The 15,643-nt window shown below is 54.2% G+C and overlaps 1 protein-coding gene across 1 annotated transcript; it reads left to right on the top strand.

Moving 5' to 3' along the window:
* The first annotated feature begins 132 nt into the window (after positions 1–132).
* CAPNS1 (calpain small subunit 1) lies at positions 133–15,326 on the top strand. The gene is made up of 11 exons (XM_067556772.1): positions 133–270; positions 3,935–4,168; positions 9,218–9,251; positions 10,384–10,473; positions 10,854–10,911; positions 11,342–11,406; positions 11,924–11,992; positions 12,880–12,958; positions 13,060–13,176; positions 14,025–14,083; positions 14,319–15,326. The coding sequence occupies exons 2-11, from the start codon at positions 3,975–3,977 to the stop codon at positions 14,343–14,345; spliced, it is 792 nt and encodes a 263-aa protein (XP_067412873.1). The 5' UTR covers positions 133–270; positions 3,935–3,974; the 3' UTR covers positions 14,346–15,326.
* The last annotated feature ends 317 nt before the right edge of the window (positions 15,327–15,643 follow it).

The raw sequence follows: 15,643 nt of genomic DNA, 5'->3' as shown, positions 1-15,643 counted from the left end.
TAGGGCTGCGAGTCAGGACTCCTGGGTTCCCTCTAACTGCTGAGCGTGGCACTAGGGCCCTGGTGGATGCCAGCCAGGCGGTGCCTGTTGCTGCGGCTCTAGGACCCGGCGGCGGCTCGGCTGCCCCGCTGCAGTGACTCGCTCGGGCGTGGCGTGGTGGAGGGGCCCCGCAGTCCCGTTCCGTGACCTGTCCCGACTCTCGGCCCGGCCGCTGACACAGGCCCGCTGCAGGAAGAGCCCGGACTGGGAGCCCCCCATCGCCTCCCATAGGTAGGGGCGGGTCCCCGGCCCCCCCCCCCGGCCTCCATCGGATCCCTCCCCTGGCGGCCCCCGCAACCCTCCCCGCTCCCACAGATCCCTGGGGCTCTGGGCCGCTCGTGCATCGGACCCTCTTCCTCCCCCGGGATCTCCCCCGGTTCCCCCACCATGTGCGTCAGATCCGCTCCCTTCCCCGCGGGGATCCCCTCCCGATCCCCCAGCACACCGGATTCCCTGCTTTCCCCACAGGGATCCCTTTCGGTTCCCCTCGGGCACTAGATGTCCTCCCTTCCCTGCATAGATCTCCTGATCCCCCGTGCACACCGGATCCCCTTCCTTCCCCTGCAGGGATCACCTCCCGATCCCCCAGCAAACTGAATCCCCTTCCTCCCCCACGGGGATCCCCTTCTGATCCCCCCAGCACACCGGATCTCCTCCCTCCCCCACAGGGATCCCCTTCTGTTCCCCTCGGGCACTAGATTTCCTCCCTTCCCTGCAGAGATCTCCTCCTGATCCCCCATGCACACTGGATTCCCTCTCTCCCCTGCAGGGATCCCCTCCTGATCCCCCAGCACACCGGATCCCCCTGCTTTCCCCATGGGGATCCCTTTCTATTCCCCTCAGGCACTAGATCTCCTCCCTTCTCCACAGAGATCTCCTCCGGATCCCCCGTGCACACTGGATCCCTTCCCTCCCCCCAGGGTTTCCTTTTGAATTGCCTGCACTGGATCCCTGCCCTTCCCCCCAGGGATCTCTTTCTGATCCCCCCGCCCCCAGCTTATCTTTCTTCCCTGGAGATTTCAGATCATCACACACTGGGTGCCCATGGGGCTAAAATTCCTTCCCTACACAATCCTTCTCCCTTCCCTGGAGATGAGTGTCCCACTGCGTCCCTCCCTCCATCCCTCCCAAGATCTCTAAATCCCTAACCTGGTAATCCCCTTGCCCCACTGTGAGGAGAGCCCTTGAAATCTACCCTCCACTCCCACGCTGGTGCCATTCTCCCCTCTGCTATGGCAGTCAAACTCCCTTCCCACGCCATCCCTTTGTGCCTCCAAGTTCCGCCCTCTTTGGGTTGCTCTTCTAGGATCTCTCCTTTCAGGACTAGATTCTCTCTTCCCCTTTTCTCCCCACCCCACTGGATTCCTCCCCATGGGGACATCTTGCTCCTCTTTACACTGGGTCACCCCCCACCCTCACCCCTCGTACTGAGATCCTTCCTTCTCTTCCCTCTTTGCACTGTATTTCTTCCCATCTACTAGGATTTCAGGGAATTTCTTCCTTCCCCTTTACACTGGATTCCTCTCTCCACAAGCATCTCTTTACACTGGATTCTTCTCATCTGGGGATCCGCCCCCTGTTTACACTGATTCCTCTCTCCCACAGAGATCTCGGGGAATCTCTTCCTTCCCCATTACACTGGATTCCTCCCCCAGTGGGGATCTCTTTCCCCAGGCCGACTCCCGGTAATGTGTGAGGAGAAGCCAGGTGTTTTTGGTATAAAATCAGAGAGACACCCCCTCACCTAGAGGAGGGACTGGAGAGGAAATAGCAAGGGTGGTGGGGGGAGAGACCATGTAATCCAGCAGGGATCTTCCCCCACCAGACCAGCCATAGGAGGCAAAATTATGTGGAGCTGTATGTGTGGTGGGGGATCTCTTCTCTTTGTTCATGCTCCCCCGTTAGCGCCACCCCACAGCACATGGGGTGTTGACTGGAGAGTGGTTTGCTCAGCACTGGGCCTAACTAGGCTTCTTGTCGGCCCGTGTTGGGTTGCTCCCCTTCCCCGCCCCCTGCTTGGCTTCCCACCCTAGCCTCAAGTGGAGCCAACGCCCCATTGTCTCTCTCTCTTCCCCATCCCCCAGGCGTCTGGCCTGGTGCCCACATGCCTCTGGCAGATCTAGCATCTGCTACTCCTTTCTCCAGGTGTTGCCCGCACCTGACTCTCCTGCCCTCGCCCTGGCTGCTGCAGGTCCGGCTTCAGGGCGCCCGTTTCGCTTCTCCCCGGGAGGGAGGCTGTGTGGTGTGGAGGACAGATTGGGGCTTTGGGGCTCCTGGGTTCTGTTCAGGGATCTCAGAAGCGGAGGGCAGGCGGTAGGGTTTGGTGATTAGAGCAGGAGACTGGGAGCCAGGACTCCTGGGTTCTCTTCACAGGGGAGTGGTGTCTAGTGGTTAGAGCAGGGGAGAGTTGGGCGCCAGGACCCCTGGGTTCTGTTCCCAACTTGGGGAAGGGAGTAGAGTGTAGTGGTTAGAGCAGGGCAGAGCTGGGAGGCAGGATTCCTGATTCATTTCACCTCCCTCCCCCCATGAAATGGAGAGAAATGTGGGTAGCTGAGTCCATACGGCTTTTACTGTTGTCCCCACTTGTCCTGTGAGCTAGATTGGCCCTGGGATGTTGTGCTTTCTGAGCCCAAAACCCTCTTGGCAAAGCCCCTGGCGAGGCCCAGTCAAATTGGATTGGTTTGTTGTTTAACAACAGGTTTGTTGTTAAACAGTCCTTGCTGCCTGCTCTCCATGGGGCCTGCGAATCAGCTAGGTCCTTGCTGGGGACAGCGATTCTGGAGCCTGCGTCTCCTGCCTAAACTAGGATAGAATCCAGCTTGCTCTCCCCTAACTGCCCATGGCGAGTCAGCTGCTGTGTTTTGTCGGAAGCTGGGTTGGGGCCAGTTTAGCTAAATCGCCTTTTTTTTTGTTTTTTTGTGGACTTATAAAGGCACTGCAGACAATGCCCCAGTGTTCCCTGATTTACAGCATCTGAGCGCAGCTATTCCTTTAGCACTGGCATTAAATCTTCGAAAGATTTGTATCCACCCTGCCTCCTCCCCCCATCAGCCCTCCCTGAGCTGACTGAGCTCCTCTCCCAGAGCTCAGAACTCCAGCATTTGTATTGGTGCCCATCACCAGAGTATCAGGGCTTCTTCCACAGAAAATCAATAGCACGAGCAAAGTCCCTTGTGGATTTCATAGAGTCTCTGCCATGTCTCCATTTTGGGGGGAAGAAATCCTGCCTGGTGTAGGGATTTGGGGTTTGTTTTGCTAATTTTTATTAATTTCCACCTTGTTCTTGTTTGTTGTGTTTCTGTTCGCTGGGTTGGCTGGGTCGCAGGCATTGTCTGTGTTATCCTGATAGTGGAAAGGCTTTCTCAGAGTTGGAGACTTTTGAAGTGTTTTCAGAGCTGGGGATAGAACCCAGGAGTCCTGGCTCCCAGTCCCCTCCCTTCCTCCCACCCGCATTTGCTCTGACCACTAGACCCCACTCCCCTCCCAGAGCTCCAGATTCCAGCGGTTACTCTCCAGTTTGAGTCCCTGTTTTGGCAACACACCGATCCAGATCCTGCGAGGTGCTGGGCCCCTGGCACTTCAGGAGACCAGGAGGAGTTAGAGGTGCTTAGTTCCCTGTAGGATTGGGCCCTGAAATTGTCCAGGAGTATACTGAGCAAATAGGTATACTGAGCAAATACCCTGCGTGGCAGAGAAGCTGGGTGCTTTGGCACACCAGTGCCTGCCAGCCAGTTACCCCTGTGCAAAGGGAAATGGGGTCTGAGCTGAAAACCTTCCTGTGAGTGACATCTGCTCCTCAAGGGGGGGGGGGAGGAGCACGTGGGGACCAAGGCAGAACAATCAGTGGATTGAGGGAGAGTGAAACTGACCAGCCCGTTGTCTGTTGTCTTTCCAGCCCATTTTTTCACAGATCCCCTCCTGCGAAAACCGCCCAGATGTTCCTCGTCAAGAACTTCCTAGGAGGAGGAGGAGGAGGAGGAGGTGGTGGTGGTGGAGGTGGCTTCGGAGGGAACATCGGGAACGTGATCGGAGGATTTCTGAGTGGCGGTGGTGGAGGAGGAAGGAGTGGAGGTGGGGGAGGTGCTGGTGGAGCCATGGGCATCCTCGGGGGAGTTATCAATGCCATCAGGTTAGTGCGTATCCTTGTCATTGTTCTTACTGGCATCGCGCTAGTGCTTGGCACCACAACTGAGATCAGGGTCCCATCGCGCTGGGCACTGCCCAGACACACAGTGACCGAGATCAGGGCCCGTCAGGCCAAGCTCTGCCCAGGCATGCGGTAGCTGAGATCAGGGCCCTGTCAGGCTAAGCACTTCTCAGACACACGGTAACAGATCAGGGCCCCATCGTGCTGGGTGCTGCCCAGACACAGAGTGACTGAGATGGGGATCCATCAGGCTTGGTGCTACCCAGACATGCTTTAAGAGACAACCTCTGGCCTCTGCCATCTAAGTAGCTAAGACAGAAGAAGGAAGGATCATTATGAAGGTGAAGATTCTGTCAGGGGTATTTTTAGTAAAAGTCAGGGACAGGTTGTGGGCAATAAACAAAAACTCATGGAAGCTGCAGCCTGTCCCTTTTACTAAAAATACCCTGGGGAGGGGGGAAAAAACTGCTGGGACTTGCAGCTCCTCCAGCCCACTGCTCCAGCCACTTGGCTGGGCTGAACAGCTGTTCGGTGATAGCCTGGGTGCTGACAGCTACTCCAGCCCTGCCCCGGAAAGTCCCAGAATCCATGACCAAATCGTATCCTTAATCATTTTCCCCAGTTTCTAGATGGGGGAACTGAGGCCCAGAGTTTTCAATGTGCCTCTTTTCCTCCTTGGAGACTGGGCAGCCGGGGACCGGGCACTTGGACTCCTGAGTTCTTTTCTTGGATCGGTTTGGGAGGGTTGCATCATGATAATGCTTAGCTCTGATCTAGCATTTTCCATCTGTATTAGGGAGGCAGCATCACTGAAATGTTGGACTGGAAGGGTCCCAAAGAAATCACTTAGTCCATCCCCCCCCGCCCTGAGGCAGGGCCAAGTAAACTTAGACCAGCCCTGACAGCGGTTCATCCAGCCTGTTCTTAACAACCTCCAACAATGGGGATCCCACAACCTCCCTGGGAAGCCTGTTCCAGAGCTGAACTCCCCTGGGAGTTAGAAAGTTTGTCCTAATATCTCACCAAAATCTCCCTTCCTGCCAGCTAACTCAATTCCTTCTTGTCCTCCCCTCAGTGGACATGGAGAACGATCGATCACTTTCCTCTTTATAACAACCTTTTACACATCATTATCCCCATTTTACAGATGGGGAGACTGAGGCCCAGTGGGTGATGTGCCCATGGTCACCCAACAGGCTAACAGCTGGGTCAGTCTGCTGTATCCTGCCCTGACCCTGCTGAGTGGCTAGGTGGGGTGGCGGCTTATGTGCCGGAAATCTTGCTAGGAGCTGGACTGAGACCTCCCAAATTCATTACATGCAGAAGTCACCAAGCAGCCATCGGGGGTGCGGAGTGTAACAGTTTTCAGCCAGGCTAGATTCGAACTGGTGAACCTGCAGGCGAAAGGCTCCCTAGCCAGCTCCTAAAGAGTCTGGCTGCGTTCCTGATGATATTGTTGTTTGGCATAGGGGCCCGTTTCTTGGTTGCGTGCGTGGTCATGCTGCAGTTTGCCTTGAGCCTGATTCGAAGCCCATAACTGACAGCAGGTGGAGGACTAGACCTTGGGCCTGACTTTATCCAGAAGGGCTGAGACTCAGCAGCTCTGGTTGACACCAGCGTCTGTGACCATCACGATGGCTGCTTTTCCCAGCCGTAAGAACATAAGAACGGCCAGACCGGGCCAGACCAATGGTCCATGTAGCCCAGTATCCTGTCTTCCGACAGTGGCCAACACCAGGTGTTTCAGAGGGAATGAACAGAACAGGCAATCATCGCGTGATTATTCCCATCGGCCATTCCCAGCTTCTGGCAAACAGAGGCCCTACTAGGGACACTTCAGAGCATGGTTTTGCATCCCTGCCCATCCTGGCTAATAGCCGCTGATGAACTTATCTAGTTCTTTTTCTAGAACTCCCTTATTGTCTTGGCCTTCACAACATCCTCTAGCAAGGAGTCCCTCAGGTTGACTGTGCATTGGGTGAAGAAATATTTCCTTTTGTTCGTTTTAAACCTGCTGCCTATTAATTTCATTGGGTGACCCCTAGTTCTTGTGTTATGAGAAGGAGTAAATAACACATCCTTGTTTATTTTCTCCACATCAGTCAAGATTTTATAGACCTGTACCATATTCTCCCTTAATCATCTCTTCTCAAAACTGAAAAGTCCCAGTCTTATTAATTCTCCTCATATGGAAGGTTTTCCATACCCCTAATCATTTTAGTTGCCTTTTCTGGTACCTCTTCCATTTCTGACATATCTTTTTTGAGATGGGGCAACCAGATCTGCACGCAGCATTCAAGATGTGGGTGTACCATGGATTTTTAAAGAGGCAATACGATATTTTCTGTCTTATTATCTATCGCTTTCCTAGTGATTCCCAACATTGCTAGCTTTTTTGATTGCTGCTGTTCATTGAGTGGATGTTTTCAGAGAACTATCCACAATGACTCCAAGGTCTCTTTCTTGAGTGGGGTCTCTTTCTTTTAGACCCGTCATTTTACATGTATTGTTGGGATGATGTTTTTCAATGTGCATTACTTTGCATTAATTAACAACATTGAATTAATCTGCCATTTTGTTGCCCAGTCACCCAGTTTTGTGAGATCCCTTTTGAAACTCTTTGCAATCTGTGTTAGACTTAACTATCTTGAATAGTTTTGTATCATCTGCAAATTTTGTCCCCTCGTTGTTTACCCCTTTTTCCAGATCATTTATGAATATGTTGAACAGTACTTGTCCCAGTATAGATCCCTGGGGAACACCACTCTTTACCTCTCTCCATTCTGAAAACTGACCATTTATTCCTATCCTTTGTTTCCTATCTTTTAACCAGTTATTGATCCAGGAGAGGACCTTCCCTCTTATCCCATGGCAGCTTCCTTTGCTTAAGAGCCTTTGGTGAGGGACCTTGTCAAAGGCTTTCTGAACATCTAAGTACACTATAACCTCTGGATCACCCTTGTCCACATGCTTGTCCAAGAATTCTAGTAGATTGGTGAGGAATGATTTCTCTCTTTCTACATGTTGATTCTTCCTTAACACATCATGTTCATCTATTTGTCTGATAATTCTGTTCTTTACTATAATGTCAACCAGTTTGCCTGGTACTGAAGTTAGGCTTCATCCCCTTCTGGGATCCCTCGCCACTGGGGCGTGAGAGGAATCTATGGTGTTTTGGAGTTCAGCCAGGCTGGTGGGCTGCTGGCAGGCCGAGACAAAGGAACTGAGCGGTTTGATCTCTGTCATGGAGCCTGGCCAGGAAAGGCTGGGAAGGAGCCTGTGGGCGAGAGAAACATCTTGAACAAAGATGGTATCTTGTTGGTTCAAGTCTGAGTCTTTGAGATGCCTGTTTCCCCTTTAATTTCCTTGCCATTGTCTCTACCTTTATCCCTGTTTCTTGGTATCACTTGAGCCCTGTTCTTTTGTTAATACACTTGCTTGGCTTTCATCATAAATCCCCAAGTGCGGTGTGAGTTCAGTCAAGCATCTGCTTGGAAAGCTGACAGACTGGAAGCTTTGACAGCCTCTGCCGAGGCAGGGTACTGATCGCTTTCTCAGAGAGGGGCTGGTCCCGCAGTAGGACGATTTGGGGGCGCATTTGGGGCCGGAAGGATTCTGATTTCAGCCTGCGGGTTGGGCAAAGCCAGGGCATTGAAGGTACCCAGGGTTACAGGGCAAACAGTGACCCAACCCCTTACTGGTCTGGCTTGAACTCCAGAATCCCATGACCTCTCCCCTGGCTAGGAGGTATTGTTTTGAATGCAGTGCCCTGCCCAATTGACAGGGGAGGGGCTGGGGGTTAGGAATGGCCGGGCAGCTCCACCTTGCTTTGGTTTTCCGTCGGACTGGTTTGTCCACATAGGGGGAACTAGCTAGAGGCACAGGCCCCAGGAACACCCTCCCCGTGCCCAGACAAGCACAGGGGAGAGTCCCCGTTTTCTCTGTCCCCACCTCGGTTCTTCCCCTGACTCTAGGCTCGTCTGTCATCAGTGATATTTCCCCAGCGCTTTTCATGCAAAAGATCCCCAAGCGCTTTGCAAATGGTGCGCAAACCATATATTCAGGGATCTCTCACCCAGTGCTGAAATGCAGCCACCTCTGAGGGTGGGTGTGGCAGTTGTTCATACAGGGATCCCTCACCCAGCACTGAAATGCAGCCACTTCTGGGGGTCGGACACAGTTGCTGTTTTTACAGGGATCTACCTCTGAATTGGAAAGTGGTTCTGTAATGTATCCCCACCAATATGCCATGTGGTGAGTGCATGGGAGGCAGCATGGTCTAGTGGCTAGGGCACTGGACTGGGAGATAGGAGCCCTAAATTCTGCTGTCTCTGTGTAAGCCTGAGTAAGTGTTGCTCTGTGCCTCAGTTTCCCCATTTGTATAGCAGGGAATATGAAACTGACTTGCCTTTGTAAAGTGCTCTAAAGGTGCTTTGAGATCTAGGGATGGAAGATGCTCTTACATGTATTACGGGGGAGTCTAGGAGATTCCATTGTGCCAGGTGCTGTACAGACACAGAACAAAAAGATGGCTCCTGTTACATCTTTCTGATGCATTGTTTCACTTGACAGTAGCTTGTATCTTCTCTTCCGGGACATTTTTGCCTTAGCCATCTCTCTTCTGCAGCACTTGCAAAATATAAAATAAATTAAATATTTGGTAACTGGATTGGGACGCAGGGGATCTGGGTTCAATTCCAGGCTCCGCCACTGTGCTGCCTGTGTGATCTTGGACAAATCACTGCATTGCTCTGGGCCTCAGTTCCCCCCTCTGTAAAACTGGGATAATAACCCTTCCCTTGTCTATGCAGATTGGAAGCTCTTAGGGGCAGGTGCTGTCTCAGTCGGGGTCTGTGCAGCACCTGGCACAGTGGGGCCCTGATCTCAGTCAGGGTCTACAGCCCATCAGGGACCCTGCTGTTGGCTGGTGCTGTGATATTCAGATATATAATCATTTTATCTGATGCACTTGTGTGTTTATAAAGGACCCTTCATAATTATTTCCTCTTTCTTTCCCCCTCTGTGTCACAGCGAAGCAGCAGCTCAGTATAACCCGGAGCCACCAGTAAGTCCTGATTACAGCTCTCCTATTACAGCCCTGGCTGTGCTGCTTCTAACAAGTCATGGCAGATATTAACATGGGCCCTGGACAAGCTGAGTTTGTAGCAAGGTGGAAGGAGGGGCAGAGTTCTCTGGCACGGAGCCCCATTGGCTTTGGTGGGTTACGTATGAGTGCAGTCGTCCGCCCAGGATCGGGGCCATGATTAAGTGTTCTGCATTTTGTTTTTTAAAGTGATTTGCAGAAAGAAGTCAATGGAGCTTGTGCCCTTGTATGTTAGAAATCCAGGTCTTCTTTTCCCTGTTTATCCTGGACATGCTGTGGATGAGTGGAGAACTGGATCAGGCCCTGCAAAAAAATCCTTAGCGATTGGAAAGGGAGGGAAAAGTGGCTTTTCTTAATTCGGATTGTCTCTTTGAGCCAGATCCTCCTCTGGTGGTGTAAACTGCTGCTTTGAAATCAATGGTTTACCCCAGCTGGGGATCTGGCCCCATTAACTCCAATGGAGGAACACCCATTTACTCCAGCTGAGGATGTGACACCAATGGAATGACACCCATTTATACCAGCAGGGAGCCTGTCTCCTTACTGATTTACACGCTCTGAGTATGTGGCCCTTTGTGGGTTGTCAATGTCCAGACCTATTTAACTCGAATGCTTGAGGAACTCTTGGGTGAAAGACTTCCTGCTAAAGACCCTTCCCAACCTGGTTATAAAATATCCAAGCCCTCCTGGCGTTGAGGCGAACGTCTCCTGCTTTCCTTGTCCATCCAAACAAGAACTGGATTCCCTCCTTCCAGGTATCACCAGGCTCCCTCCTCTTGGACTGTGTCTTAGATCAGCATTTCTCAATGACCGTCTATGGACTGCTGCCGGTCCCTGAGAGCTCCCTGACACGGCTCACACACAGCTTAGGAAGGCAGCAAGCCGGTCCCTGGTATCAAAAAGGCTGAGAAACACAGTTTTAGATTGTTACGTTTCATTTTTTGCTAAGAAATCTGGTGATTTAAAATCGCTCTTGGGTCCCAGTGCTTACCCCTTTGAGTCAGTGGAGACACATATATATGTTTAAACCACCCAGGCTATTTATATTTTGTAACTGTCCGTTTCTTTCTGCCCTCCCCCCCGTCCCTCCCAGCCGCCTCGCAGCCACTTCTCCAACGTAGAAGCTAACGAGAGCGAGGAAGTCCGTCAGTTTCGGCGCCTCTTCACGCAGCTGGCTGGAGATGTAAGTATTTTGCCATCCTCTGGCTTAGCATCCATCTGCAGGGTCCCCGGCCCAGCCCTGAGGGCATCTCCCTGGGCCAAAATTTTCACCGAGGCCCTCTGATTTCTATTTTGGGGGGGGGCTCCGAACCTGAGACACCTCGGGCCTGATTCGGAGGGGTGCAGCACGTCCACAGCCCCAACCAATCCGCAGCCCCTCTGCCAGTCAGAGATCCCTGCCCAGAATCCTTTGCTGCATGGGATTCTAGTGGGTTATGGGGGGAGGAACGGGTATCCAAGAGCAGCCTGGTGTGGCTCCCGGTGTGTTGAGTTGCACCATAGGTGGGGCGAGAATTACTCCAGCCCGGTGTGACGTCCCTGTGTCCCTGTGCTTTGTGGCAGGATATGGAAGTGAGCGCCTCGGAGCTGATGAACATTCTCAACAAGGTGGTGACCAGACGTAAGTGGGGCCCCACGTTCTGTTTAAATCTAATCCCGGCTCGGTTAATTCATTTCCGAAACAGTGGCTGGATCGTGCCTCCCAGAGCACTGCCGTCCCATGGCGCTTGGTAACTGTTCGTCCCGATGCTACGGGGGCCTCGGTAACCCCCTGTAGTTTCATAGATTCATCAGTTTTAAGGCCAGAAGGGGCTTTCGTGATCACCTCGCCTGCCTTGTGTAAGGCAGGCCAGGGATTCCCTCTCTGTGTAAGGGGACGATGCTGACTGGCTGGTACCTCCACGGCCCTGCGATGGCTGAGGTGGGACTCCACGCCGGAGGCAGCAGTGTCCTTGCCACACAGAGCAGGAGCAGTTCCTCCCAGCTCTGTGGCCTGCAGCCCTGCCGGATTCACACTGGAATTGCCTGAGCGTTGCCCTCTTGCCTTCCAGACCCCGACCTGAAGACGGATGGATTTGGGATTGACACCTGTCGTAGCATGGTGGCCGTCATGGACGTATCCTCTCCCCACACTGACATCTGAGCCCTTAAGGATACCAGGGCTTGAGTCACAGCTCCCTTGTCCCCCTCCCCCCCGGTGCAGAGGCAGGGATGGGAGGGCGGGGCATTAAGCTCCCTTTGCTCTCACTGTATCCTGGGCCCTGCCCAGTCCCTGGTGTTAGTTAGTGCAGTCTTAGGGCTGCCCTAACTCACACTTCGGCCCCCAGAGGGCAGAGAATAGCCACAGCTCAATGTGCTCTGGCCACACCCCTGATCTGCCCCCTATGGGCCCTGGGGGGCAGAGAACAGTCACAGTGCAGCGCGCTCTGTCCACGCTCACGATCCACCTCCTGTGCTGGGACCCGTACACCCAGCTCCAGGCCGGCTGGGGAGATCCTCTGCAGAGGGGAGATTCTCGGGGCCACATCCACCCACTTTGAAGGCCCCTGTGCTGCCAGACCCCCTCCCTGCAGCTTGGAGGGCCCCAGGTGGCTTTGGGTGACGGCTTTGTTCCTTGACACCGATTGTTTCAGAGCGACGCGACCGGGAAGCTGGGCTTCGATGAGTTCAAGTATTTGTGGGGAAACGTCAAGAAGTGGCAGGTAGAGAGATGGGGGGCAGGGGAGCTGTCACTCGTGGTTGAGATCCTGCATAACCACCCCGGGGTGGGGACAGGAGGGTGGACGAGCGGCCTTTCGCAGGGCTTATGTTGTAACGAAAGAGGGGCCGGGGCTCAAGCAATTTTTTTACTTTCATAACTGATGCAGCAAGCCCAGAGGTGCCGGGGCTAGGGACTGCCCAGCCCAGAGGTGCCGGGGCTAGGGACTGCCCAGCCCAGAGATGCCGGGACTCAGCCCTGGCAAGCCCTGGCACAAATGAAGCACTGCCCCAGGGACTCCCAGTCTGAGAGGCGCCTTTACCAGAACATTTGATTCCAAGGACCCTTCCCGGCTGTAATTGACGTGTCAGTTTCAGCCCTACATTGGGGGGTGGGGGGCTTGCTGTTGCGTTGCCTTCTGGGTACCCAGAATTCCCAGCGCCGCTCCACCGCCTGCTGGGAGACATAGTTGGGGGTGACTGTGGGTCTTGGGGTCTGCAGCTGGGATCGAAGATGCCCCTCCTTGTGGGGGCAGAGTTAAGGGGCTGCTTTACCTGTGATGTCTCCCCCCGTTACCCCCCTGCTCCCTCCCTCCCTCATCCAGCATTCTGGGGAGGGGCTGCCATTTTAGTGGGGTCGTCTCTCTCGTGTCCCTCCTGCCCCCCATGTGCCACATGAGCTGTGGGGTGGTGGTTTCTGATTTCCCTCCCCCGCTCTGCCGTCCGGGTGAAGGGGGGCAGAATCGCTCAGCTTCTATCCCTTCCCCCCTCGCCAGTAGCTGCCATCTCTCTGCCTGTGGTCCTCCTCCCCGCCCAACCTCAGTCTGCAGCTGTGTGTTCGTGGGGGGGTCTCTCTATCCCATAACCAAGGTGTCGTCCTGTCCCCCCCCAGTGTATCTACAAACAGTACGACACAGACCGATCCGGCACCATTGGGAGCAGCGAGCTGCCAGGCGCCTTCGAGGCAGCAGGTAAGGAGCTGCTGCGGGTGGGGGGCCAGGAGGGCTCAGGGCTGTCTCAGGTCACCAGGGAGTGACCGTCTCTTTCTGTCCCCCCCGTTTTCCTCCCCCAGGCTTCCGGCTGAACGAGCAGCTGTACCAGATGATCGTGCGCAGGTACTCGGACGAGAACGGCAACATGGACTTTGACAACTTCATCAGCTGCCTGGTTCGCCTGGACGCCATGTTTCGTAAGTGGCCTGCGGGTCGGTCCTGGGGATGGGGGGGGCATCCTCTGCTCCCCTCTCCCCTTCACCCCCCACCCCTGCCTCTACTGTGAGCTGGGCCATGCCCATCTGGCTTTTGCTCCATGTTTGTACAGCGCCTGGCACAATGGGGGCCTGGCCCATGACGGGTGCCTTGTGCTACCGTAATACACCTAATAGCAATACAAATGTACAGCACCTGGCCCATTATGCTAATGCAAATAATAATACCAAAAAAGATGATGCCACCCTTTCATCCTGACCCCTCCACCTTAGCGTCTGGCACAATGGATTTCTGGCAGTGGCTGGGAGCTCCAGCCGGAAATCGAGGGGTTAATCCTAACCAGGTCATTGTAGCCCCATGATTCTTGACCTGTGGAGTGTTACTTCAAGGGAGTGGGTCACCGGCATTGGTCTGGTAGGGGGTGCTTGCCTTGGAGTGGGTGGTTTATTAGTGGTAAGAACATAGGAATGGACGTCAGGATGCCTGGGTTCTATCTCCAGCTCTGGGAGGGGAGTGGGGTCTAGTGGTTGAAGCAGGGGGTGGGGGCCTGGAGCCGGGACTCCTGGGTTCCATCTCCAGGATCAGGGGATAGAGATTGGGGCAGCTCCCATTGTGCCAGGTGCTGCACAGACAGCTGACAGTCTAGGTAGACAAGGGGGAAGGGAGAGAGAGGCAGGATTATTATCTCCCTCTGTGGGGGGGCCCACTGGGGCTCAAATAGATTAAGTGACTTGCCCCAGGTCACTCCCAGATAATGGAGATCTCCTGAGTCCCAGCCCAATGTGTTAACCATGAGGCCGCGTTTCCCCTCTGATCTCTTCTCCTACAGGTGCCTTCAAGTCTCTGGATAAGGACGGAAGCGGGCAGATCCGGGTGAACATCCAGGAGGTGAGTGAGATGCACGGCTCACGGCATTGGGGTTCATATGGAGTGGCCCCTTCCCCAGCCCTGCACACCCAACCCCACTGGGATCCATGGGGAATGCCCCCTCTGCCCTTAAGAACAACGGCAAATCCTCTCCAGCTGCTGGGTTCTGTGAGCCCGTCTGACACCCGAACGCTCTGTATTTTGTATTGCCCTCCCCAGATCTCCCTCCTGACCCCTTTTCCCCTCTCCCCCACAGTGGCTGCAGCTCACCATGTACTCCTAAGAGCCTGTGCACCAGCCTGGACTGACGTGCCGGAGCCCGCCCTGGCCTCTCCGGGCTCCATGCTGTGACCTGGGCCTCTTCACCCCAGCTGCAACCCGCCCTTCTCTTTGCTTTTTGAATTCCAGTCCCCCTACGTCCTCCCCTGGAAGACCAGCTGTCCCCTGCTCTCTGTACCCCACCTTAGCAGGCTCTCCTCTGGGTTGCCCAGCCGCGGGAGGCTGGTCTGGTGGTGTGTGTGCAAAAGTGGGTGGGGGATGGGGCGTTAAATGGCTTCCGTTTTTAAGGTGTGTTTGCTCCCTTTTTAAAGAGGAAATTTTACCCGCTCCCATGTGGTCCACACTTAATTTATCCCTCTTCGTGCACTAAGGACCTCCCCGCGCCGGAGGGGGTGCGGAAACAAAGCCAAATGCAATAATCAGTGGAGCCGTTATTTGCCCCCTACGCTCCTGGCAGATTTTAATTTCCGATCGGCTCCAATTCCGACCCCCTCCCTGGCTGGAATTTCACCAGCTGAAGGGGAGTCAACCAGGCCAGTTTCTTCCCTGCATGCAGTTTCGATGCCCTTTAGTGGGTGGGCATCAGCCGAATGGGCGTGGCGGTAGGTGGAAAAGCTTTGACGCATGGTAGCCCACCTGTGTCTGTCTCCCTCTAGTGCCTAGGCCAGGTATAGCGATTTGTAAGGCTGCTGCTGCTGCTGCTTTTTAGAACCAGACGTGCTGGGTTTGATCCTCACAGACCACCCAAGCCAGAGGCATCTGAGGGGCTTCAAGTGTCCCCCGCCCCAAGGGCATCAGGTAGGACCGCTCCCTAGCAGGTGCAGGTGCAAATCAGGGGCTGCCCGTTGGCGTTTTAGATAGAAGGAGGGATGCCCGAGCTGTTGGGGGTTTGCCGTGGAGCGTACCAGCTGTCTGTATCACTGACGCCTACCGTGTTTTCTAAAGCTCAATAGAAATGATAATAAAGTTCTATAATAACATGTCACCAGAGCTTGGATGCGTCTCTTCTCCGCCCCTGTGCTGCGTTCCAATTAATCATATGCTCTCTGCCAACCCCCTGTCTAGGAGCTGTCACTATTTTCATATCTCATGTCTGCCCACCCCCGCCCTCTGAAGCATGGCAGTGTAAGTCCCGGAAATGCAGCAGCCTCTGGAGTGGAATGCAGCAACTGCTTTTAACAGCACACAACAGCTTAACCAGCCTTATTGTGGTCCTTGTGTGGACCCCGTTATCTGAGCACCTCACGTTCTTTAATGTGTTTATCCGCACGAGGTAAGGCAGTGCTACTCTCTCCATTGTAC

Source organism: Emydura macquarii, unplaced genomic scaffold (genome assembly GCF_026122565.2).
Source record: "Emydura macquarii macquarii isolate MOO-44397 ecotype Brisbane River unplaced genomic scaffold, CSIRO-AGI_Emac_v2 contig_1790, whole genome shotgun sequence".
In the NCBI taxonomy this organism is placed as follows: domain Eukaryota; kingdom Metazoa; phylum Chordata; order Testudines; family Chelidae; genus Emydura; species Emydura macquarii.
Note: the sequence above shows the minus strand (reverse complement) of the source record. Positions and strands in the feature narration are given on the sequence as shown.

What these genes read in the sequence shown, in the direction of transcription:
- CAPNS1 (XM_067556772.1), top strand. Translation starts at nt 3,975, where the DNA reads ATGTTCCTCGTCAAGAACTTCCTAGGAGGAGGAGGAGGAGGAGGAGGT. An exon ending in GCATGGTGGCCGTCATGGAC is followed by an intron (nt 11,407 to 11,923) that starts GTATCCTCTCCC and finishes CGATTGTTTCAG; the next exon opens with AGCGACGCGACCGGGAAGCT. An exon ending in TCCGGGTGAACATCCAGGAG is followed by an intron (nt 14,084 to 14,318) that starts GTGAGTGAGATG and finishes TCTCCCCCACAG; the next exon opens with TGGCTGCAGCTCACCATGTA.